The sequence below is a fragment of the Hakea prostrata genome, chromosome 2, assembly GCF_041222555.1.
Source record: "Hakea prostrata isolate BN-2017 chromosome 2, UWA_Hpros_2, whole genome shotgun sequence".
In the NCBI taxonomy this organism is placed as follows: domain Eukaryota; kingdom Viridiplantae; phylum Streptophyta; class Magnoliopsida; order Proteales; family Proteaceae; genus Hakea; species Hakea prostrata.
The window spans coordinates 5,648,680-5,675,664 of NC_142601.1; the positions used below are offsets into that span (position 1 = coordinate 5,648,680).

General features: G+C 38.1%; 1 protein-coding gene and 1 pseudogene across 4 annotated transcripts; both read right to left on the reverse strand.

Annotated features, from left to right (window-relative positions):
* Positions 1-4,621: 4,621 nt before the first annotated feature.
* LOC149023461 (dirigent protein 22 pseudogene) lies at positions 4,622-5,197 on the reverse strand (annotated as a pseudogene).
* Positions 5,198-7,061: 1,864 nt separating this feature from the next.
* LOC149023462 (zinc finger C3H1 domain protein) lies at positions 7,062-26,160 on the reverse strand. Of its 4 annotated transcripts, none has more exons than XM_089143998.1 (12): positions 25,740-26,160; positions 25,287-25,398; positions 22,025-22,105; positions 21,122-21,916; positions 20,884-21,035; positions 18,731-18,940; positions 17,692-18,637; positions 13,368-13,886; positions 12,960-13,291; positions 11,793-11,879; positions 11,506-11,631; positions 7,062-9,616 (listed from the first exon to the last, which is right to left on the reverse strand). In XM_089143998.1, the coding sequence occupies exons 1-12, from the start codon at positions 25,881-25,883 to the stop codon at positions 7,838-7,840; spliced, it is 5,283 nt and encodes a 1,760-aa protein (XP_089000124.1). In that variant the 5' UTR covers positions 25,884-26,160; the 3' UTR covers positions 7,062-7,837. The 4 variants fall into 4 exon arrangements, with proteins under 4 accessions (XP_089000124.1, XP_089000123.1, XP_089000122.1 ...); XM_089143997.1 differs by having other exon boundaries at positions 21,986-22,105; XM_089143996.1 differs by having other exon boundaries at positions 21,122-22,102.
* Between the last annotated feature and the right edge of the window lie 825 nt (positions 26,161-26,985).

The window sequence follows — 26,985 nt, forward strand, 5'->3', positions numbered from 1 at the left end:
AATCTTCTAACGATTAGGAATTAAAGAATGAAAAGGAAAACAACAAAATAAGGAAGCTTGTTGCCACTACACTGAAGCTAGAATGCAACAAAACTCAAATATTATATACATCATAGTCGATCTCTCTTGCCAACTCCAAGATAAATTGTTTGATATGACTAGCGCTTATATATTTCGCCAAGCCAACTCAATTTGAGTTTGTTGCTGCTAAAGTGAGGAATGCGATAAAATCCAAATTTTATACTTGTCATAGTCGGTATCTCTCACCAATTCCAAGATAATTTGCTTGACATGGCCTGAGCTTACTCTCCCAAGCCAATGCAATTTGAGTTTGTTGCTACCAAAGTGAGAAATATGATAAACCCAAATTGTATGCTTGTCATAGTCAATCTCTCCACATTGATTGATGTTGACCTAGAGACTATATGATCAAGAAGCAAATCTTTTATTTTTTTATTCAAATATTTGAAGTGATTTTTTTGTTTCAAAATCTGAACTTCAACTAAGTGTCAGTGTTGATATTTGATAGTATAGGGACATCTAAAACTAGTTGTTAACCATTAAAAAAAAAAAAACTATATTTCTATACAAATCATCAAAAGTGGACAATTTTGAAGCTGAAAGCAATGGATCATATTTTCTAAAGATTAGATGTTAACTAATGAAAAAAAAAAAAATAATAAGGAAGTTTGTTGCTACTAATGTGAAGCTAGAATGTGGTAAATTTTATACTCGTCATAGTGGATTTCTCTTGCCAACTCCAAGGTTGATTGCTTGACATAACTAGCCTACTCCGCCAAGCCAATTCAATTTGTGTTTGTTGCTACTAAAGTGAGGAATGCGATAAAACTCAAATTTTATACTTTCATAGTATTTTTCTTACCAACTCTAAAATAAGTTGCTTGACATGGCCAAGGCTTACTCCACCAAGCCAACTCAATGTAAGTTTGTTGCTACCAAAGTTGGGAATTCCATAAAATCCAAAAAAATATACTTGTCATGCATAGTCATTCTCTCTTACATTGATCAATGTTGACTTTGAGACTACATGATCAAGCAGCAAATCTTTTTATTTTTTTTATTCAAATATTTGAAGTGATATTTTTTTTATCTCAATTGCAACTAAGTTACAATCTTGGTAGTAAAATGACATTTACAACTTAGTTGTTAACTAACAAAAAGTAAACCATTAAGCTGAAAACAATGGATCATATTCTTCTAGAAATTAGAAATTAACTAATGAAAAGAAAAGCAACAAAATGAAGTAGATTGTTGCTACTAAAGTGAGGATCACGATAAAATCCAAATCTTATACTCTATAATAGTCGATCTCTCTTTCCAACTCCAACATATATTATTTGACATAACAATGCCTACTCCACCAAGCCAGCTCAATTTGATTTTGTTGTTGCTTGAGTGAGGAATATGATAGAATCATAGAATCCAAATTTTTATACTTGTCATGGTCGATTTCTCTCATCAACCCTAAAGTAAGTTGCTTGGCATGGCAAGGATTTAATCCGCCAAGCCAACCGAATTTGGGTTTGTTGCTTGCAACACTCCCGACACTCACTTGCCAATTCATATCATTGCTTTGTGATGTGAACCAAATCTACTTTTTTCCCCCTCATTTGTCCACTAATTTTGGTCAATATTTTTCTATTTTTTGATAAAGCAGTTCATTGAACTAAAGCTGATTACCAGAGGTGATACGGGTGGTTTTCTATCCGACCGGTTTTATACCCGAGCTGGGGCTGAACCAAACATTCGGTCGGGACAATTACCGACTACCTAAAGCAAAGCGTCACTTACGCTGGACCTACATGGCAAGAACGCTCTAGATAGAATGTCAATTACAAGGATGATTGAGCGGGATAGATGATAAGGAAGCGTAGTCCAAGGAGAGATAGCAGCTCTCGACGAGAAACCCATCCAGCACTGAAAATGTAATACATACAGTATAAAAGCAAGCACTCACCCCTCCGGTAAGCATCCAATACATTCTGAACATAATCCTATATAGCTCTTGCACGGGATCTTAATCAGTTCACTGTCTGACTTAGCCATCAGAGGCGGCTACCAGGCATTCGAGCGGGCCCGCATCTAATCTTTCTTGTAGGACTCATCGTCTCGGGAGCGAGAAGGGGCTTAGTCGGAACCAGGATTATAATTGTGACGCATCAAGAGGTATGTTATTTATTACTTCTTAGTGGTTTTCCATTTTAGGATTAAATATTAGGGGACTACTACCTACAATCATACTTAAATCCTTAAATTTATCTCTCTAATCCCATGGTTAATGTGTTCCCAATTTCAAAACCTGTCTCTATATGGTATGCCACTAATTTTAAAACGTTTTTAAAATGAGAGAAAAAACACCATACTATATGATGATATAGTCCACGAGATCCTAACACCTAAACATAGAAACAGTAAAAGGTATCATGCACAAAAATTCCACCGAATCCCACTTCATTATGATCCACACTACTCTCTTTTTTTCTTTTTTTTAAATGTATTTTTATATATTAATCTCATGATTAGGTAGAGATACTAATTCATGATATAGGTTAAGAGTTTGAATCTCCTTAGTATCAGAACTTAGTTTTGTTCTATATTTAAACTATATATAAAGCTACTCTTCTGAAAAAACAATTAAGGTGCCAGTAAACTTATACACATCAAAGGTGAAAGTGAAGAACTACTATATATACCATCAATAAATTATATATAAAACTACTCTTCTGAGGATATAATTAAGGTGTGAGTAAACTTATACGCATTAAAAGTGAAAGTGAAGAACTGCTATATATACCACCAAGGAAGTCAAATCTCTTCATTAAGAAGTATTACTCATTGCCAACTGAGCCATATTTTAATGATTATTTACACTACTATTATATTGGCAATGCAATTACAAACTTTAAAGGTGTTCGAAAAAAATGTTCTTTTTCCTTTGAAAGTTCAGGGAATTACTCTTCGGATGGATACTCAATGTTGAACAGATATCATTTTTACCCACAGGGTAATGAAGATCTTTCTTGGTAAATTACACGAAAAATCCCTAATGTTTGCCTAAATAATACAGTAGGAGTCCCTATTTTTGTACTCCTAGATCCTCCAAGCTTGGGGTAGGGAGTAATTTTCACATCCAACTCCTCTTTGTTAGGATATTTCTGTTTAGTTACCAACATACTGACAATTGATGCCTTAAGATGAAAAATAATATTCCTTTTACACCATCGCTGAACAGTATATTGGCAACTACTGGGAGAAGGGTTGAGTGTAACAAATACCCTGAAGTCAAAAGGATTTAAGTAGAAATACAAGAGATCATACTATATTTATGACAAACCTCAAAGGTTCTTCATCTTGTTTTGCACCTATTTTGTCTTAGATTTTCAGTAGAAGGGTCAAGAAAAACCATGCCTCGCTCATGAAAAAGAGATCATGAGTCGATCCCTGTGACAATTTCATAATTATAGGTATCATTTGATGGGTTGAGAATTACAAGTCTGACTGAAAAGATCATTTTTGGGAACACATGTCATTTTACTGCTTAGAACCAGCAGGGGCGAAGTTCTGTATGTGTATAATTGTTATCCCCTTCATTTTATAAAGCTATCATCACTTCCAAAAGCTTTCACATATTAATAGCAAGGTTCTATTCCATTTGCTTCAACATAAAATTTTACCAGCAAACTTTTTCCGTGAAAACTCTTCACTTCAAGAAAGCAATAGCATCCACCCATCATAAATCAAAAACCCTCACAAAAATGAGACGAATGAATACAAAATAACAAAGGTGGGAGGGATACACAGCCATGAAATGTAAGACAATTATTTCATCAGTTAATTTGGCAAATTCAGACTATCATCCAAAAAACGAAATTATAACTTTGGGGTTCGAACGGAAAAGAAATTGCAGTTCTAAAGAAATAATTGAGACTCAATAGCTGGAGAAAATTTGCAAAACTAGTGTTTTGGCTTCGAGAATTTAAAGTTTTGAGTGGTTGCAATCTCTTCTGGGATATCCCAAGTTTTCACGGCCTCCAGAGAAACAAATTAAAAGAAGCTAAGAAGCGCATTTGCATACGGACCCATAATCCACACCATAAGAGTAACAAGCTTGTAAGAAAACAAAATTTGGGATTCATTTTCTGTTTAGTTTTTGTACTAACAAGTATAAACTACCGGCAACTATATTCTGTTTACATTATATGGCTTTCACATATGCAGGTTTTCTCTTCACCTTTTTTCTCCTTTCCCACTGTTCAGGAAAGGGAAATGATACAGAACAAAGAACAATTCCACTCTACAACCACTTTAAAGCCTAAAGCCCATCCTGTAGTTCCAGGGGAGGTACCTGTTCATGTAATGAAAATCCCTTGGAGTCAGCTTCCTATATTGTTGGATGATCCTGTAAATTGCTACTGCCATCTAGGAATCTCTAGCTGGTGAACTCACAACCATAACATCCAAGATGTTTCCTCTAAGGAATACCCATATTTTAAGGAATCAAAATAAGTTCAATAAAAAATAGGAAGGACAAAGAAATAGAGATCTAATTAAGGTGCCCAACCCAAGAAGGAAACTATATAGCTCCACGTTTCAGTAATAACTAATAATGGATAACATAGACATTGTACTCAACCACTGCATTCCCTGTTGTAGGTTCAAACCAGTGAGTCTTGGCTTGAGCATAGCCCCGAGCTAACCGGAAAACTCCAGTCCCTCCGACCACCGGCATCTCTCTGACATCTGAGAAGACAGTGTTTCTCCCTAGTATGCTAAGTGTGCTCCCATTGTACTTCCCTTCCATGAAAGCAAAATTAAGGTTCATTAACAAGGCTGTCTCATTCTGACATGAAGAAGCATAGTTCCCCTGAGCTTTTCCTACCAGCTTCGACGTGGCTTCTGGCTTCTCAGTTAATGGGTCATCCATCACAAACACAGCACCAAAAGCTGATGGTGATGTTATTGTAGATGGTGCTTCAGCAACCCTAATGGCAGTTGCGTTCAGGCCACTAACAATGTCATGGAAGTAGAAGTGAAGGTGGCTCATTTTCTCACGCTTCTGTACATTGGACTCCAGTGATGAAGTCCTAGAGAAGCCATGAGATATGCATTGGCTGTGAACAATAAAGAAGGTGAACATAGTCAAGAGAACGATGAGTTTGGGTAAATTTCTGGCCATGGGAGGCTAGTGAGTTCTGAAAATTCTAAAGTTCCTGCAATAGAAATATGGGGTTTGTGTGAAGTGTGTTTCTGCAAAGGCTAAAGACTGATTTATATGAGATTCTCAGAAGAGATACATGCGTGGAAAGTAAACAAAATATGACAACATGGTTCGATAGTCAAATGGGGTGAAAGGTTGTCAACCAAGTGGCCGGTTCATTGTTGGTGGCTGTGTCGTTGGGCTTGAATGACTAGAAGATGGTGTGCTTGGTAAACAACCCACACGGAGAAGACCTAATGCACCAATGACAGAGAAACGAGTGGATCAGATGAGACCAGTTAGATGGACGGTTCTAATGTAATCTTAAGGTCACACAAGTAACGAGATTGTTTAGTGGCAGTGACAACGACACGTTTATTATCATATGTAGTGTTATTTATTTTTTATTTTTAAAATAATATCAAGCTTCTTTTATCAAAAAAAATTCGTTTAGTGGGTTTTCTTTTTGCTGGGCTTGGGCTCGCGCAACCTGGGTTAGCCTTTGCAGGCTTGCAGCCTTTTTTTCTTTTTGGATAAAAGTTTTCGTACTTATGATAGCTTATGTTTGCCAAGCTAGGCCCAGTTCAACCAGCCCAGAAAGCCCATCACTTTCATGCCAAACGGAGCTTATGTTTGCCATGCAAAGCCCACCTAAGCCCAGCCCAGCACTTTCATGCCAAGCCCACCTTCTGTTTGCCATGCAAAGCCCAGTTCTGCCCAGTCCACCCCAGCCCAGCACTTTCATGTCAAGCCCAATTTTGTTTGCCATGCAAGGCCCAGTTCTGCACAGCCCAGCCCAGCCCATCACTTTCATGCCAAGCCCACCTTATGTTTGCCATGCAAAGCTCAGTTCAGCCCAGCCCAGCACTCATGCCAAGCCCACATTGTGTTTGTCATGCAAAGCCCAGTTCAGCCCATCACTTTCATGCAAGGCCCACATTGTGTTTGATATGAAAAGTCCAATTCAGCCCAGCCCAGCATGCCAAGCCTAGCTTATGTTTGCCATGCAAAGCCCACCTCAGCCCAACCCACCTTATGTTTGCCCCGCAAAGCCCACTGCAGCCCAGCCCAACACTTTCATGCCAAACCCACCTTATGTTTGACATGCAAAGCCCACCTCAGCCCAGCCCAGTTCAGCCTAGGCTGGATTATGCAGAGGTTACCCAACCTTCAGGCAATACATAATTCCGGCGCCTACATGTTGTTGTTCAGTCTCTTCTCCACAACCACAAGCCCTAGAAACATCCAAAACAACGTTGAACAAGCTATAATGGTTCGGGCCGTTTTTACATACAGTATTGAACAAATATACATATACAAGTCTGACTGAAAAGATCATTTTTGGGAACACATGTCATTTTACTGCTTATCTCAACGAGTAATTACACGTAATTTTAATGCCATTGCAATATAATCTTCAGTTCCTTTAATATTGAGTCATTTCTAAACAATTAAGTAAACCTTACAGGGGTTAGCTCAGCCGGCAAAGACAATGTCTTATATGACGAGTCAAGGGTTCAAATCTCTTTAGAACCAAGGGCGAAGTTCTGTATATGTATATTTGTTATCCCCTTCATTTTATAAAGCTATCACTTCCAAAAGCTTTCACATATTAATAGCCAGGTTCGACTTCATTTGCTTCAACATAAAAGTTTACTGGCAAACTTTTTCCGTCACTTCAAGAAAGTATTAGCATCCACCCATCATAAATCAAAAACCCTCACAAAAATGAGACGAATGAATACAAAATAACAAAGGTGGGAGGGATACACAGCAATGAAATGTAAGACAAAATTATTTCATCAGTTAATTTGGCAAATTCAGACTATCATCCAAAAAAATGAAATTATAACTTTTGGGTAAGAACGGAAAGAACTTGCAGTGCTAAAGAAATAATTGAGACTCGATAGCTGGAGAAAATCTGCAAAACTAGTGTTTTGCCTGCGAGAATTTAAAGTTTTTGAGTGGTTGCAATCACTTCTGGGATATCCCAAGTTTTCACGGCCTCCAGAGAAACAAATTGAAAGAAGCTAAGAAGCGCATTTGCATACAGACCCATAATCCACGCCATAAGAGTAACAAGCTTGTAAAAAAACAAAATTTGGGATTCATTTTCTGTTTAGTTTTTGTACTAACAAGTATAAACTACCGGCAACTATATTCTGTTTACATTATATGGCTTTCACATATGCAGGTTTTCTTCACCTTTTTTCTCCTTTCCCACTGTTCAGGAAAGAGAAATGATACAGAACAAAGAACAATTCCACTTTACAACCACTTTAAAGCCTAAAGCTCATCCTGTAGTTCCAGGAGAGGTACCTGTTCATATAATGAAAATCCCTTGGAGTCAGCTTCCTATATTGTTGGATGATCCTGTAAATTGCTACTGCCATCTAAGAATCTCTGGCTGGTGAACTCACAACCATAACATCCAAGATGTTTCCTTTACACAAAAGATTCACTCGAGAATGTTTGTACAAGAGTTGACTAGAGTGCATCAATACCCCCTCGTCCTCGGACCGCTGTCTCCACCCATTGTGAGTCGCATAATTTCTGGCAGTAACAACTGTCTGAAAGATGCAATGATTTCATTCAGAAAACAAAGATGAGAGCAAAATGTCAGTCCAGTGAGATGCCCTTTTCTTTTGCTGCTTTTATAACAACATTCTCGTTTCCTGTCTTCTTGGAAATGTTAAGATAAGATCTCCACAGCTCTAGCGAAAATGGATATACTGATAAAGCCCTCCGATGGAACCTCACACACATTTCCTGAACTTCTACTAACTTCACAAAAACACTTGCTGCTTCTACCCATACATGCTCTGGAGCAACTGGAACAGCCTGAAAGATGGAACTAAACAAAAGAGAGCCAGCCCAGAAGCAAACGGCAGTAGACGCAATACCAGAAGAGGTGGAATTCACGGTAATCAACTTACCAACTGATAAAGCTAAAAAGTAGTTAGCTGGCAGAATCTCCATAATAGCCTCAACAAGATCTACCAAGTCTGATATTCTATTGTATTTTTCAGGTAGCAGACCCGTGCCATAACATACTTCAAGAACCAAGTTTGTGATAGAACAATCAAAAGGAATTGGGGGCAACATGCTATTAATGAGCTGCCTTACTCTAGGCTTCTTGATGTTCTGTATGAATTTTCTAGATAATGGCTCAGAGAAGGGGAAAGATCGAGTGTCAACCAAGTATCTGTTCAGAAGACTCATTATACCACTCACAGAGGTAGAACCTACTGATTCTAACTCGTCCAAAAGAGAAAAAATAGCATGCTCTCTAACACAATGCTTAAAATCCTCAGGAGCCGCCATCTTCAGTGCCTTATCCATTGCTAAACGAGCTCCCACCTTGTCTTTCTGCAAAAATCTATGAAGGGAAAGATTAAGCAACCCAAAGTATTTATCCTTGGTGTCAGAAAAAGCAACACAGTCATCGGAAATCGAACATGAAGGAGATTCCAACGAAATGCTTAAACAATTATCCTCTGAGAAATCTATTCCACTCTGAGGATTTTGAACTTCCCCAACAGATTGAGACCACTGAACCATCAGTTGTTTTGCAAACTCAAGTTTTCCATTTTCAAGCGCAGACTCAGCATACTGGTTCCAGATGCATTGTAATCCAGGGGTTTCCTCAGTCCAGCCATGCACGATCTCTTCAAACCCTTTCAAATCCGAATCCAGAAAACAATCCTCACAAAATCGAGCGAAGGTTAGAACAAGTTCTAAGCAACCCGGGTACTGTTTTATGTATTTGTGCAACAAAATTTTAGAGCTAGCTAAGCCGTCTAGAACTGCCACACATCTAACATGACAAAGAGAGATCACATGTACTGATCTTAGAGCCATTTCCTTTCCATCCAAATCTCTATTAACACAAGAAGCAAACGAGTTTACTCCCATTTCCATCAGTTCTGCAGCCCGATTCTTCTCATCAGCTGTTAACTGAATGTAGGGCCAGTCTATAGCAAATGGGAGTTCTTTTTCACGCTCAAACTGTTGAACTACTGCGTCAGGTAGTTTTTTGTATATGACTAGGTAAACACAACATATCCAGAAGATGCATCTGTCAGATGATGTTAAGCATGTGAGAATATCAGAGAGTAACATAGAGCTTTCATCTTTATCATCCGGCACCAGTGGTAAGAGTGCATAGATTTTTAAGATGGCCTTTCCTAAATTTCCAGACATGCGCAGGAAATCCATCATCTGTAAAAACAGATCCAAGATTCCTGCACTTGCAAGCACCTTATCTCCATCAGGAGCAGATGCATGGCGGCAAAGTGCTGACAGTGCATTTTCATATGCAAGAAACCGATCATTTAGCTGTACTCGACTGTTGATGTACATTAGCCGGAGCTCATAAGAACCATCATTAAAGCGTATCTGGTGAACAAGATAAGGCGTTGCCAGACACATTTGCATTTCAGTTCTCCAAGAGAAAAACAAAACCAAGAAGAAAATAGAACAGGTTAATCCTCTAAATTTCAATTTAAAACCATCAAGGAAAGAGCAGTGATATGGAAAGTAAGTTTGGTTTTCTAGAGCACATACAGAAAAAAGGGAATGAGTGAAACGGAAACACTAACGATGTAAAATTCACATGAATATATTTTGTCAACTTATTCTTCCTTCAGTTTTCTATTTTTTGTATTTTCCTTTAATTCATTGTGCTCAACAGAACCAAAACTATTAACCTCATAGCTATAACATAAAGCAGCCTAGAATTAAAAAACTGTAAGACACTGATCGACCACTTCAACCATTTCATGCTATTGTTCTTCTTTCCCCAAACCTGTCATTACATGACAATGATCCACAAAGCCCCTTTCACAATGAGAAACACTCAGCTCCATGACTGATTTGAGGGCCATGAAGGGCTTGCTTACGGTCAACAGCACCCAGTTGAGTTTATAAGTTGTTCCCACACCTAATACCCACTGCTGCTGTTTGTGTTTTCACATGTTGAAGGATGTCAACTGGTGGGTAGTAAGAGCATGTTCAAATTCAGTTTTGGATCAGTCTATTGGCAGTCACCAATCAAGTCAATACAGTATTATCATGGTCTATTTGGCTGCAATGGGAGCAATCAGTGGAGCCAAAGCCTATGAATGGGCCCCAGAAGGAAAATCTTATCCTGCACGCAACTATTGGGCAATTCGGAAAGCAATGAATGCACTGAAAAAAAATATTAGGGTCCAACCCACCCCCTCTTTCCTGCGGGGTCTTCCTTTCTATTTTTTGGAGGCAGCAATTGACTGCAAGTGATCTACAACCAACTCTTCATAGATGTGATGAGTGTAGGCACTAAAAGCTGTTTCGTTCCCCTATGGTTACCATGTAAACCTGAGATTTATTCCTCAAGATCACAATATTCCTCTAAACTCCCCAACTAAGGACATTTATCCTAATTTAAATCTTGTAAATATTCATTTTTGTTGTTAGGTAAAGGCTTCAACACCAAGGCTCAATCATGAGATACATCAGCAAAATTAAAATATCTTGCCTGATTGAATAACATGCAGGGTAATTTCACATACTTAGGTTTCTCCATACCCTTCAGTCCTCCAAAGAATTTGGTGCTTTCAAATGAAGGGGACAACAAAATGTTTGATGTTCTGCCACTGCTGACTTGACAATGCATGTAAACAACAGTAGTTTAAAGAATTTAGATCTACTGTAAGCCAAGTTCTCCAAAGAACTAAGAAAATAATCATTGGCAAAGTAAATATAAGTACAATTTATTGCTTGGTTACTCCCCAAGCAAGGAAAAATGCAGACAAATCTATTTTACACACACGTACCCAAGCGAGGAAACCAATAGATGGTTTCAAATACTTAAAAAATTCAAAGCATTAGAGACCTTAAACTTTATAAGCATCAACTTCACAGTCCATTGTATGTTGGCAGAAGCAAGCATATGCAAAAGCACATATAAAATGATGTATTGACAACAAAATCATAATGACAGGCAAATCAAACAAATATTTCCATCACACAATGGACCATATGGAATTGGACTACCAAGTCAAGAGAGCAGTTAAACAAGATGCGAAGAGTTCTTTTCAGCAGTACAGTACAACTGTAAGGGGCATCCCAGTCATTTATGACAAGGAGAACCAAAACTCGACATAAAGCACCATGAACATTATAAGCCAATACCAATAAACATGCCAAATTAGACAGAAAATAATATGTCAAGTCTTAGCTATCAATATTGTTAGAAACTGCATACCCTTGTTCCCCATGGATTTAAGGAGAAAGAAGCAACATACCGCATGGGAGAACATGTCATCTGTTCCAACTGCATTCTCTTTCCTATAGTAAATATGCAGATAAACAATCCAAAGGGCCACAGATGTTGGATCAGTCTCAATAGCTCGTGACAGAATAAAGGGAGCCTGCAAAAGAATACTAAAAAATGTAGAACATAGTAATAAACAGTTACAGAATCACTCACAAATGGATCTTTGAAGTAACATATAAATTTGTCTAATATGAGGAAAGATTAGCAAAAGATGGACATAATATTGTATCAGTATCAGCTGACTGGAAACAACACCTTCTTCTTCGCATCTAACTTCCTGACATCTTGATTAGAAAGATTAAGTGCCATCTCCAACGACTGCTCAAGATCTCCTTGATTGATCTGACCATAGGGAACCAAATAAAAGTAAGACACAATCTCAGACATAACAGAATGCTTAGAAGTAAGACACAATCCCAGACATAACAGAATGCTTAGACAATTGTTTGAAATCATCTAGCAAGAAACATAAATGTATTGCACAAAAAGCACAGAAAACAAAACTTGAAAAGGGGGAAGAAAACAAAAGGCAAGAAAGGGGGAAAAAAAAAAAACAGAACACTTGACCATCAGTTTGTTAAATTGTGAATGAACATTAGCATCATGCTCATGAATGAATAAATCAATGAGTGAGGGAAACAAAGGCAAAATTGAAGTAGGAGTCCATACAGATTTAAACACCAACAGGGAACAATATTAAGCTACAAGCTTAGCATCTTTTTGCAATTAAACACCAAGGGTTGGCAATGACCAACACCACTTACTAAGAGGTCAAGGGTTCGACTCTCCCCCCACTAAACACCCTTTATGTATATAGTGATACAAGCTGAAACCCAAAATTTTAAATAATTTTAAAAATAAATAAATAAATAAAACCTACTATCATTAACTAAACAGAAATATGCAGACTAATTGAGTTATCCATTATTTAACAAGAGAACTGCAGCTTCTGTTCTCGCCACTACCCTCTAAATTATCTTTGGAAACTGAATAGAATGTGAATAACCTGAATAGTTAATTAGACAACCATAATCCATATGCATAAAAAGGCAGTCAACCAAATCACAGAATTGTAAGCAATTAGATATCCAGGTAACTGAAACTGGTATGGAACATACCAGATGCATAGGAAGACAGAGCACAGACCTAATAATAACAGACAAAGATAAATGGACAGCCTGCCCACATATTCTAACATGGACAAAACACGGCCCATACCTAGTTGTGCCAAACCGAATAGGTTATGTGGGGGGGGGGGGGATTACAATTGTAGAAATGCATGGAAAAATCTAGGTTAGCCACTCAAAACTGTGCTCTAATTTAATCATTTAGACAAGATGTATCAATGTAATGCCCATGCACTACTTATGAGCATGTCATCCCCATAAGATAATGATAATTGAAAGGAAAGTAAAAACAAACCATTGCTTCTTCATCTTGGCTTTGAAAATACATATATTGCCAGTTCCAACCCTGACGAACATCTAGGTAACAATCACCATGATGAAAAAATTGCACTTCTGCAGATAGGTTTTTCTGAAGAGAGAAGGGAACAGCCATGGAAATGCTGAAACCCTTTTGCCAGCATTGCCCAATACTCAAAGATAACACAGATTGATATGAAAGGAAATCAGCCTTAAGAAGATCAGAGGCAACAAAATATGTCAATGGAGTTAACTCCATATCATGCTGTTGAGAAAACTTGCGCGCACCAGTATACTTTTCAACTTGTGATGATGGTTTAACATGACATTCTGCAAGCAAATATTATTTAGAATGATGCACAATATGAAATTAATAACTCAGACATTTGTAAATTGAGATACATACCAGTGCTACCAGGATTATCAAGCTGTTTGATATTTCTTTGAGAATAGTCTTTGAAATGTTGCCAACAACAATCCTCATCATTACACTTGCCCCGAAGCTCAAACATGCAAAATGACCAAAATGGATCAACTGAAAGATTACAAGTGTAAAATCCCATTCCTCCCAAACTTCCCTCAGTTGAACATGCTCTTACAATTTCTTGTAGTATATCATTACCACTACCACCGGAGTCCCCTTCATGTGCAATATCATTACCACACATTTCTAGACCTCCAGACTGGAGTTCCCTAAATCTGATAGTGGATGTAATCTTCATGTGACCAAATGCACTCCTCATATCTGAAGAAGGTAACAAAGATGGAAACAGAGTCGAAGTACGTGGTTCTGTCAAAGAGGTTTGCTGGTCCAGATCAGGAGCTATGCAAGGCCCAAGCTCAAAAGAAAAGTCCTCTTCATGACATTCATCTTCAATCTGCTGCGATGAGAGCTCATGGGTACTTGGTTTTGACCTATCAGTACCTAAAACATGAAGAAATTAATGAGGGGAAAAATAAAGTATTTTATTTTTATTTTTCCTTTTCTTAGGGGGGAAGAGGGGGAGAGGGGGAGAGGGGTAACCAAATTGTTTAATAAGATTATGAGCACAAAGAAATTGCAGACAAATGGAGGAGAAGCATTGTGGTTCCAATTTACAAAAATATGGGAGATATTCAAAACTGTAATAACTATGGAGACATCAAACTGATGAGTAATACTATGAAATTATGGAAGAGAGTACTTGAAACCCGTTTGAGACAGATAACCACAATTACAGAGAAATAATTTAGCTTTATACCAGATTACCAAGAAGATCTACAATGGAAACTATTTCGCTTATTAGGAGACTTATGGAAAGGTATAGAGTGTAGGAAAGATCTTCATGTGGTCTTTATATCATGCCTCTGCCAAGTGAAGTAAGCCGGATTAGGAACAGGATGTACTACAGAGGAATCAAGATAAGGAGAAGGGCAAGGGCTCGTGGCATCAACAAAGCTTATCAAACCAGTGGAGCGAAGCAGCGGCATGAATTGAGAGCGCCAGACTAAATAATTGTTGGAATTGAGTTTGACCGACAAAAAATGATGAGCATTCCACACAGAGAAAAAAGAAGATTCAATGGATGGAAACATAGCAGAGGGTGGAGCAGAGGTGGAGGAATCAGAGGCCATTTCACCAAAAATATCAAGAAATCACAAGAAAGAAGCCAAGAAGATCAGCGAAAAAATCTGCAAACACGATGGAGAAAACACTTCGAGAAAGTCCCAAACAATTGAAGAAAAATACTGCAAAGAACCACTTAAAACGATTGAACAACAGCAGCAAGATCGCACAACAGCAGCAAGATCACATAACAACAGCAAGATCGCATAACAGCAGCAAGATCGCACAACAGCAGCAAGATCGCACAACAGCAGCAAGATCGCACAACAGCAAACACAGCAGATATCAACACCAACACAGCAGAGCAGACAATCAAAACCAACACACCAGCAAACCAAACCAAGATCGCACAACAGCAACACAGAAACGCAGAATCGCAGAGCTTCAGCAAAGAGCACAAACACAGAATCGCAAGATTTTGGTGTAGATCGGAAACATAGAACTACAGATCTGAAACACAAAGTTCAGATCTACAACAGAGATACAGTTCGGATCTGAAAAACAGAAACCTCGTGAACAGATCTGAAACCCAGAAAAGAACAAGAAAGATCAGAAAGAATCTTTGAAGCAGAGACGAGCGGACAGGATCGAATGAGCGACTGATACCATATTAAACAATATTGAGTGAAATCTCTGTTATCTCAATATGAGAATAACACATGTATATATAGTATAACAGAATAATACAAGATACGGTATATAAGAGAAAATTAAGGGTGTCAATTTGTAGCCCGAACCGTTAAAACCGAACCACACCGGCCCGTTATAGCCCGAACCGGCCCAAACTGAATCTTAATGGGCCATAATTGGGCTGAGGTGGTGGAGCCCGCACCAACTCGAAACCGAACCGCAACCCATTATAACCCATTTTGTAATTTTACATTAAATAATATTTGAATTGTTATATTACCATTAGGTAGCAGGCATAGCCAATTAAAAAAATTAAGCATAAATTCAAAGATCAAATAGTTATTTTACTACTTAATATTTAGGTTATTGATTTCTATAGAATGGGTGGCTTTTTTTTAATGGAAATTGACCAATAGCAACTTTGCTTTTCATATAATTTTCGCTTTTGTTGTAGGATGCTCAATTGTTTCTTCTTGTTCTTTTTCTTACACACCATAAACCGTTAGTCAACTCGAGTATAAACCGTTAACCCAAACCGCACCAAACCGAACCCGGCCCGAAACCGTTATTTTGCTAATGGGCCGTGTTTGGGCTAGGTGTTTTTCAGCCCAAAACCGCACCATTGACACCCCTAGAGAAAATACACAATACAATACTCTTATACAATACTCGTATCTCTAACATTTGTCAACCTAGAAAAAGCTTATGAGAGAATCCCTAGAGCATTAATTTGGGAAGTACTAGAGAAAAGAAATATTGCAAGTAAATATGCATAGTTAAGGTTATGTAAGATAGTTCAGTGACAAGTGTAAAAACGGTGGGGGGGCAAGGTGGTGAATTCCAAATTACAGTTCAGCCATGTCAAGGATCAGCTTTAAACCCATATTTAATTACATTTATAATGGATGAAGTTACCAAAGACATTCAAGACAATGTACCTTGGTGTATGTTTTTTGCTGATGATATTATGGTGATAGATGAGACACCAATAAAGACTAATTCCAAGTTAAAATCATGGAGAGCAACATCGGAACTTGTAATCAAAAAGCTTTAAACTAAATAGGACAAAGATAGAACATCTAGTTTGCAACTTCAGTCATGATCATGCAAGCAAGGAGGTGGTGAGACTTGATAAGAAGGAATTCCTCAAAGCGACTATTTTAGGTAGCTTGGTTCAATCATATAAAAAAAAGAAGGTGATATAAAGGATGGTGTTTCCCAAGAATTAGGGTGGATAAAGCAGAGAGGTGCGTTCCGGGTCTTGTGTGATCAACATGTTCATTTAAAGCTTAACGAAAAATTCTATAGGACTGTCATTCGACCAGCTATAATGTATGGTGCAAAGTGTTGGATTGTTAAAAAGCATCATAAAGATAAACTTACTATAGCAAAAGTGAAAACCCTAAGATGGATGAACAACAAAACTAGGAAGGATAAGATAAGGAATTATCATATTAAACCTGGTCTAGGAGTAGCTCTAATAATTGACAAGCTACGAGAAAGTTGTTTAAGGTGGCATGGCCGCGTTCAACGGAGACCTATAAATGCTCCCGTACAAAGAAGTGATTTCCAAATTGAAGGAATTAAAAGAGCTAAGGGCAGACCTAAGATAACCTTAAGAGAAGCGTTAAAAAAGGAGATGCATAGCTTCAACCTTGTATCTAATATGGCCTCAAACAAAGCTGATTGGTATGCAAGAGTCCATGCAGCCAACCCATTTAGTTGGGACAAGGCTTGTTGTTGTTGGAGAAGGGTGGAGGGGTGGGTCAGGGTGGGGAGGAGAAGGTAACTTGAGCAGAAGTAATAGTTACAATCAATGCCATGCTGTATACCAAAGACAAGTTCATCACAATACAAGGTATAAATGTACATAAGCTAAGGAATTTACCATATTCTAATGAAAAAAACTTTCCGATCAAATTTTAACTATTAATAATTTGGAGAGCCAAGGTATCAACCTCCAACAGGCAATGGCATGACACTAAGTTATCAAAAACCATAACAACAGATATCATGGCTATACTATCTTTCCTGAGATAACTCCTGATAGTTCACATACACATACTACTTATGTACAATTTGTAAACTAGCAGATCAAGGAACTTAAAACTAACTAACAATAAGGCTAAAATTGTTCTCCTCTAGACAACACACGAGATGCTGAACAAATTTCAAGATAACTCTAGAGAATTTTAAACTAGAAGCTAAATTTTGTAACATCATAAAAATCTTTGGACCAAATCCAACAAACAAAGAAACTGGAAACATATCCAAGTAAATTGGAATTAAGAAATCACAAAAGAAACTTGAGAACCAGAACAACCATAACATTGAAAAGAAACTAATGGCTCTAATTGGTCACTTCTTTTTGACAACAATCAGGATTGATCCTTCACATACTAATTTCAGCATGAATCACAGGCAGGAGCTCTAAGTTGAAAAATGGAAGAAAATAGAAGATTTGGCACAAGAATATATAGGAAATCTGGCGTACCTCCAGTGCCAGAAACTTGGTGTTGCTCTGCCTCCTCGAATGAATTCGTAATGGTAGAAGCCACATTTCCAATGTCAGTATTCAGTTCGTCACCCGTACCTCTTTTACTGGGAATCTGATGGCTATTCTTTGACACAGTTCTATTTCCAAGTCGTGCAAACAACTCAGACCTTAAGGAAGCTTCAAGAAGGGCAGGATCATCAGAGCCATCCACGGAATATTTTTGATTGGATCTGCAGCTGGCGTCTGATTCCTTCCTTTTGAAGCCTTTCTCCTTGTTATTACATTCTAGAGTGACATGACCATCTTTATGGTGGGAAGGAAAAGTCTCTTCATCATCATCTGCTGACATATTGGGATGATTTGATGGAGTACATAGATCATTTGCAGCACTGTTGTCTTTATGATGCAACAATTCTGATGTACTGACATCAGGCTCACTGCAGGGTTCAGATCCTAGATTTTGTCCACTTGTATGCTGGCAAGATATATTAACAGCACCATTTGTACATCGAACAGCTGAATCATGGCTAAGCTGATTCAAACCCTCCAGTTCAGCCTGCATCTGGTGGCGTAATGTGGGTAATAAATCCCCATTAGTTTCAGGAACAACATGTGAAGAATCCAATCCAATTTCCATTTGTTTATCCCACCCTAATGTCCACAAAGAATTAGAACCTTCCATTATGAGAGCACGTGATTTAGCTGAAAACAATTCTCTTCTCTGATATAGATAAGTACATCTAGCATTAGCCTCTGCCAGTGCCCTTTGGGCTTTACGATAAGCTTTCAGTGCATTTCTTTCTTCAACCTCACATCTATGCCTAAGATCTTGAGCTTCTTCCAATTCTGTATCTAGCAGCTCCTCAATTTTAACTAAGGATTCCATATCCATGCCATTGGATCCTGTGAAGTTCAACTGATTGGTACAATCCACTAGGCAACTCTGCCAATTAGGTGGAAGAACTGATTTAGTCAGCTGATAATAAAATATAGGAAAACTACAACTAGGAGGAGGTGTACAGAACATTCAACTTACATCAGAAGGCACCAACTTGCTTTCAGAAAAACTTGTGAAATGCTTATCACTTGGATTTTCAGATGTCGGATTAAGGGTTTCACCACCAGCTATAAGTTCATTGTACTCACTGCTTCTCACCAAGTCACTCTTACATGTTGCTTTGTTCTGGAAGGATGTGAATGACTGGGCCTCCCCAAATAAACCAGAATTTTTCAACCCTTCAGCGTGCTGCAAAATATAGAACAGATAAGCCGTGGACAATGTTCAATCAGTGTTTTTCAGGTTAATCATGATATCTCTGGGAGGCCTCGATTTCAAAACTATGTAGGGGGAACCACCATATTGTCATATAAAGCTATATACTTGTAGCATTGCAACGAAGTAGTCAGAGGGAATTAATAAGGATAATCAAGAAACAGTTTGAAGTGTCCACCCCCCCCCTCCCTGCCTTCTTTTTATTTGACAAGTACAACTGTTACTTTTAATTCTTTTTGAAACTGTATTTAATATACTTGTAAACAACGATATGCAGCAGTAAGGTAATCTCGGTGACATCTGACATAAAAAGCTAGTATAAGGATATGAACACAAATGGCAATCCAAGCCTTCTGATTAAGAGCACAAACAGCATGACGGGACACCTAGGATGAGAGGCCTCATCAGAATGAGGATGGAATTGATGATGCAGATACACTGCCTTGGACTGACCCAAACCCAGCTGGGTTTCCAACCAAGATGAACGAGGTTTAGTCTCGAGTGGATCAAATATTTTACTTTGGAATTTATGCCATTAGGGGAAATAATGCCTTCTCATTTATTTTGTTATATTTATTTTAAAAATAAGCAATTCCGATATGTGATCTCTATTTCATTTTAGTTTCCTCATTTGTCCTAGTTAGAGAGTTACTCTCTTTTTTTGGGAGTCCTCTTAACTTTCTTTACACATGACTAAATCCCACATTATATAGATTGAAAAGAATGGATTGAGTTTATGTTTGTGAAGCATATGCGTGGCATGCGGTGGGTGTGTGCACGTGCCCTGGCATGCAGTGGGTGTGTGCACGTGCCCTCTTCTCCCCCCCCCCCCAAAAAATGCATTATTTTCCTTCCTGGCTTCCTCTCCCCTGCAGCACTTGAGTTTTATTCAGGTTTCCCCACTCCCTATAGGCTTGTGATTAATAGGTGATGAGGTTCCCACCAAAAAATAGCCTAGACTCAGGATTTTCATAACAGAACAATACAAAAAGGCCATACCCAATGCCCAAGGCTCCTACCAAGGTTGTCACGTCCTGGTCCTTTTTTGGGTCAAGGCGACCTGGTGTCACCTTGGTTTTTATTACCCTCTATCGCGTTGCCCAGCCTCACCTTGTCTCCTTGACAAACAATGGCTCCCACATTCAGTAAGGTCAAGGAGGATCAGATATACACAGCCTTACCCCTGTTTCCAGGACTTAAACCCATGACCAAGTGTTTTGCAGGTGAGCACTTCACCAACATGCCAACCACAACCATCACTAATAAAACTTACAAAGGAAACATGAACAACAAAAATTATGTCTGGAAAGGATAAGAAACAAGTATTGTTTCAGTGCATTTTCAAATTTTGTGCCAAAGGCACATGCATGGCAGGCTCATTTATTAGAAACAAAATAAACAGGCTGAATCAGGAAATTTTCAGTCACTGCTAAGATTTCCTCCTCCCCTTTTCTTTTTTCTCTCCAGGAGGCTGGTTAGATAGCTGGTGACAAACACAAATAAAATATTAAAAATTCAACATGTCCACCAACTACCAGAATGGTCATGCCTAGGCAAGCTTTTTTCTTCCTCTGACTTTTTACACTGGGAGAAGAGGGGGTTCAATGAACAATGAATAATTCATATTCCTTAATGGTTATTCAGCTTTACAACCAATGTCACCTTATAACCAAAAATAAATTTTAGCAATACTTGTAAGAAACAAAATGTGAAGGACTGAAACCACACGACAGAGAGGAAACAGTAATCATACAATAACACTCACAAAGACAACAGAAATGTAGCCACCCAACCCAGCTAGTTGGAGATCATACTACAATAAAAAGATCAGGGTACGCAAAACACTATATCATATGGTGAACCAAGGTCAAGGATCCTCAACTATTGCTAATGAAAGATAAGTAAAATTAACTTACAACATTCTTTGAGGAAGGCATATTCAGTTGGCTTACAGGCTGAACCTCTTCTCTGGGTGTTATTTTTGGCAAGCCTAAGCTTTGATTGAATACAGTAAGTGAACCCAACAGCTCATTCTCCCTGTCAGACTGACAGCAACTGGTAGAGGTGCCTGCCCAGACAAGTTAGAAGTCTCTAGCTTTTTAGGCATCTCAAAAACACAAAGTGTATAGGGTGAGAAAGTAACATAAGACTCACCATCTCTCATTCCAAGTTGACTTCCAGAAGAAATATGGATCTGCTTATCACCGTTTGCTTGCACTTCATCAATACCTGGATCAGTAGTGACCACACAAGTTTCTTTGCTGCATTGGTTGTAATTTACTAAATTGCTGTCTCTAAGATGATTTTTTTCCACTGATGGCATCTTTAATTCTGAGAAGGATTTTCTTGCAGGTATATGCATTTGCGGCAGGCCGTCTGAACGTAACTTACTGAGAGTAGGTTCACTGAGTTTTAAACGTTTCTTGTCCTGTTCATTAGTATTCAACTGTACAACACTAGAAGCTAATCTACCCTTCTTGGCTGCATCGCTGATTAGCTTTGCACCATCGTAATCCATGGATGATCCTGAAATTGTTTCCTTCTGTTGGCCAGATTTAAGCTGAAGCTTCAGCTCATTTTCCCGAATGGCAATCTGCTGTCTTAAGCTCTCTAGGTTGTCATTTCTCCCATGCATACCTTGGTTATTTCCATGATCTCGGCTTGCCACCATTTTATTGGCAGGATCAACACTTCGAACAGAAGATCCATGCTCAACAAAAGATGGTCCTGAACTCCTGAAACTGGCTCCATGGACTTTAGTCATCGATGACGTGAAAGTACGACTCATCTTTGGATTCACTTGTTTACCTGTGGTTCTTTGTGAGTTTTCCAATGTTAATTGAAAAGAAATAGGTGGTTTCTTGGATCCATCAACTCCAACTAAGTTGCTCTTCTTTTTGACATAGCTTTCTGTTTTATCTCCTTCGGAACCACTTCCACTGTCATCATCTGAAAAGCTTATCACAAGGTTATTTTTTGCTCCAGAAGGCACACGCCATCTAGGAGTATTGTGATTACCTAACTTAGATGGCATTGGATTCGTCCCAAAGTGCTTACTATATTTTTTTTGGGAGGCCGTAGTCCAAGGCTGAGCATGGCTGGAACTTGCAGGGCCATTTCCAGACACGGATTTGCCTGCTGCACATTAGAAAGGATTTCAGAGCAAGTTACAGTCACATGGAAAATAAGAACCAACATGCAACAAAGTGGCCTTTTTACTCTTTATCACTTGAAAAACTGTTAAGTATGAACAAAACCATACGCATCTAGTATTGAACTTTCGTTAAGCATAAGCTGCACATCTTCCTGGAAATGAAAGTCCTAGTGCCCCAGTATTGGCTAAGTAGCGATATAAATAGCATCCAAAAGCCAAAAACTTGCCATTGTTGTCTTATTGCATAGAAATGAAATTTGTCATATGGCCCAATTATTCATCAATTGATCTCTTCAAATGATTTATGCAGAATAATTCTGTGGACACATTAGCGAGAAAGCAATCATGGAGATTCTGAGAATGCCAAGGAAAAAAAGGAAAGGAGAAACCCTCCTTGAGAAAAAAAAGAGGAAAGGGCTGGAGATATTTCCATTAGAAGAAAAGTGAAATCAATTATGTAATGAAAATGACACTTATTCACGGTGTGGTTTGTGTTCTCTTAAAACGGAACATGCATTATGCAAGTTGGAAGTTGAAAGTTGCAACCCGTTGTTTAATTAATAAAGTCTAATAAGGGATCATATGGTAACATTCCTATTTCTTGTGTCTTTTTACGTTTTTGGAACAGAAACAGCCTAAATCATGCATGTGTAGTGTAATCCATCTGTTTCTCTTTTTTTCCATTTTTTAAAAAAACCAGCGCTCTGGCACAATTTTGAGCCCACTTCGAGAATCTCACCCGAAAAAGAAAAAAAAGCGCTTCTTTTGAAAAGACAGAGGGGTATTCTTGTCTTTTTTTTAGATAAAAACATTACCTGCTGTTTTGAAACCATAAAAACTCAAAAAAATAATTCCCTGTTCCATTCGTTTCTTTTGTTACAAAAACTTTTTATCCTGTGTAACCATATATGATTTCAGCACCTGGAAACAGTGAAAAACAGTGAAAATGCATAGAAATGGGAAAAAACTGTTTCTTACCTAAAAACAGGGAAACAGAATAGAAACATTACCATACAACCCCTAAGTTACTCAACAAATGAGTGAGATTCAAGTTGTTTGTATATGTCAAAGGAATATGGTTTTGACTGCTCGCCAAGAACCTGCTTTGATTGGCTATTATTGCATAATCTGACCTTTCTAAATTAACTTTTATCTCAGTCCAAGATTTTGAGTAAGAAAGCGTTGAAACATATACCATCTTCCTAACTAAATTAAAATCCATCCCACCATGTACCCAGTTACAGACATCTTGATCTCACAAACTAGTGCATCAAGCCAATGTTTACTCAACTTAATCAACCATGGGGCATTGCATAGAAATAGAGCTAAAAGGATCCGTTTCAGGAAATCCAATGATGAATAAAGAAACAAATCTAAGTGGGATCTCCTAAATCAGATAATGAATTTTAGAGGTTCCTCCACATGTTTTAATAGGAACCTGATGACAATACAAGGAAAAAATAATAACTTAACAAAAGACCTACATATCTAATTGATATAAGATCCAAAGAAACAGAAACATATGACCCACAACTTATCAAAACTTCAACAGATGGGCTTCACAAAAAGATTCCTCATGCGAGCTGCTGAAATTCAGGAGTTCATGGAACAACAGTCGACTCATAAATTACATTGACTTGACTGGTTAGCCTGACCAGTAAACGAAGCTGTAAGGTCTGGATTGGTCCAAGAACAACCAGGGCGCGCCACATGGTATCCTAATTTTTTCCCTAATCTCAAATTGCATCCTGCAATTTTCATGTATACTATATTTCAAAACATTTTAAAAGGAACAAAATGGGAACATATAGGACTCTTCGTATAACCTTGTAAGGCAAATATGGAATATTCATTCCTAAGAAGATAACGAAGATATATTTGTGTAATGCAATTTTTTTGAAGTTCCTGAAATTTCACTTGGTTGGATTCAAAAATTAAATATAACGAAATAATCAAATAACTCATGCTAAGATTCATTAAGAACAGTGTCTTTTTGCAAGGGAACCCTGGCTTAAACACAAGTGTAGATAAACTACACCTCTTCAAAGTTGCACACCAATCATTGACAATTGTCCAACAGTCAGTCCAGCTGTCATTTCATCAATGCATTTAATAAGGAAGCTCTAAGATTAAATTTATTGTATTTGGACATTTCTCTAGTCTTTAGACTAGAATGGAAAAGCCACCAATATGTGCATGGAGGAGGGGGGGATTATATGAAATTGAACTTATCCAAGTGCTTTTTTGGGTACTCACTTTTCCAAGTGCATAGTACTGAAGTGAAAACTGGGAAGAACATTTTCATCAAATTAGAATAGTGCATCTGCAGTGAAAAGGCAATTTTGGAGTGTTGAATTATTGGTGATGACGTTGTCATAAAATTAGAATAGGGTGGGTGAATGACGAGGCAGTTCTGAAGTGCTGTGTGACTGATGCATCCAACTAAAATTCAAATAAAAATTCTACAAAACAAACAATGAGTCAATGACCAATGTTGTACAACACTGGATGTGAATGAGCCACAGTAATAAATGGCGAAGCTGGTGACAAAGGCTTCAGCACAAGCAGAGTCCGTGGCAGCATTTTTCTTATGCAGCCTTACCCCCCCCCCCCAACAAATTTTGTAAAGAAGCTACTTCATGACCTTTATCTCATGCTACAACTGTGGTCCACCAACCATTGTGCCAAGTCCCGACCCTTAAATGTGCAACAGCAATGACACAAACAAAATGTGCAGCTCAAATGAGATATAAGATAATCAACAGAGAATTAAAACATAAAATCAGAGCTGAAATTTATTAAATCTTTTAGGATTTAGGAGTAGCCCTGATAAGACATAAGTTGAAATGCATGCATTAAAATGTCATACAGGCAGACCCAGGCTAGGAATGAAGTAAGAGATAGCATTTCGTTTGAAGACAAAGGTAGTAGTTCTAAACAAGTTGAACGGTGAAACAAGATATGGGTAACCTAACTAATACGATATACTCACTGCTCGCCACCGTAACACCACAAATTCACTTTTGAAATCCAAACATCAAGGAAACTGAAGAAAAATGCCATCATACGAGTGAACCAAAGCAGTAGTTAAATATGTAAAGAGAACAGCTCTACAACCAGGATATAGCAAATCTCGTACCAAAACTTGTAGTAAAAAAGAAGTACCGGTGTTAGAGCTATAAGACTTTGCAGTTTTGTTTCCCGACTTGATGTGCTTGGGCTCAACAGGAGGCACAGTAACACTGGTTGGCTGTGCAACAGAACAGGTAGGAACGCCCTACACGAAAAATTTAGACCAACAGAATAAACATCTCACAAAGCTTCCCAGGTAATTATATTAGTTTAGATGAAGAAATGCCGACGATGTCAATAAATTACACTAACAACAATAAATTTCCGACCAAATCCATGAGAAGTTATGCAGCTTAAACACATTAAGCGAACCTTAAAGCCGAAAAACTAATAGCTACGAAGCAGAAACTATAAAAACAACACCAATAACCATGTACCGGAGAAACCCAAAAAAATGTGAAAATGGAAACAAATGATAGATGATTCCCAATCTACAATAGAAAGAACTATCAGAATAAGTGATTTAGGGTTCGGAATTGAAATTACATCGTCTTCCGATGAAGTAAGTTCGCCTTCTTCTCTGTTCTCAATGGGTTTCCCCTTGGGTTTGGAATTAGCATTTGAGGCAGCCGACATTGATGCGATAACCTTAGCTCTGAGTTGATCGATCTCCTGATTCTCCTCCCCCATCACACCCACACAGACATTCAAGCTAAGCCCTCGTTTACGCCTGTGAAGTGGCGGTTAGAAAACGAATGGAAAATTTGCTTCTCTTCCCCTTTTCTTTTGCTAGCGGATTTTTATTCTTATATGTACAGACTGACGACCCTTTTCTACTCGTCCCTGTGTCCGATTAATTCCCATTTCGAGTCACGGCTTTGACTTCGAATTGCAGATTCCTTACCCTACCCGATGCCCAAAGAATCCACTCGTACGCATGGCTGCAACGTAATGACTCCTTTACTCGGATCACCATTCCAGTAAACCCTTCACGCACGCGAGCGAATTGTTTTTTCTTTTTTTATTTTCTTTTTTTCCGGTAACAAACATGCTTTATATTTATATATATATATATATATATATATGGAAATTGGGGCAAGGATATTACATATGCCGCCGGTAAGGATTGAACCAACAATCTCTCCACTGAGAGATGAGTTCTCAATTGGGATATTACATATATCGCCGGTAAGGATTGAACCCACAATCTCTCCACTGAGAGATGAGTTCTCAACCGCTCCACTATCCTTCCATTGGCGAATTGTTTTTTCTTTCTTGTACCACCAGATTGAATGGAACTCACGACCACTTCCCTAAGAAATACCCATTAGTTGTGAAACTCACGATCACTTTACTAAGAGATACCAATCAGGCGTATTGATTTGTGTGTCATACAGAATGCTTGCATATGGCTCCATCTGTCATTCAATTTTATAAATATCATTTCATGTAGAAGATCAGAGTTTGAATCCCCTTGCGGTCAAGGACAAAGCCCTACCTATATAATTATATAAAGCTCTTTTGAGGACGTAGTCGAAGTGTGCATAAGCTGACCTAGATGAACATCAAATCAAAAAGAAATAATTTCAATCCATCAAGGAGTATTTGGTCCTACTAATATGGATGGATGATTTACTCCAAGCTTCTCCATTTTTTTTTCTAATTAAAATGGCCTTTCATTAAAGAAGGCCAAAAAGCCAAGGACTTCAATTGATTGTTGGGAAGTGTCCTTGTGAAATTATAAATTCGAAGATCCCTTTAAATGTCAAGTTCTAATCTTGATAAGTACAAA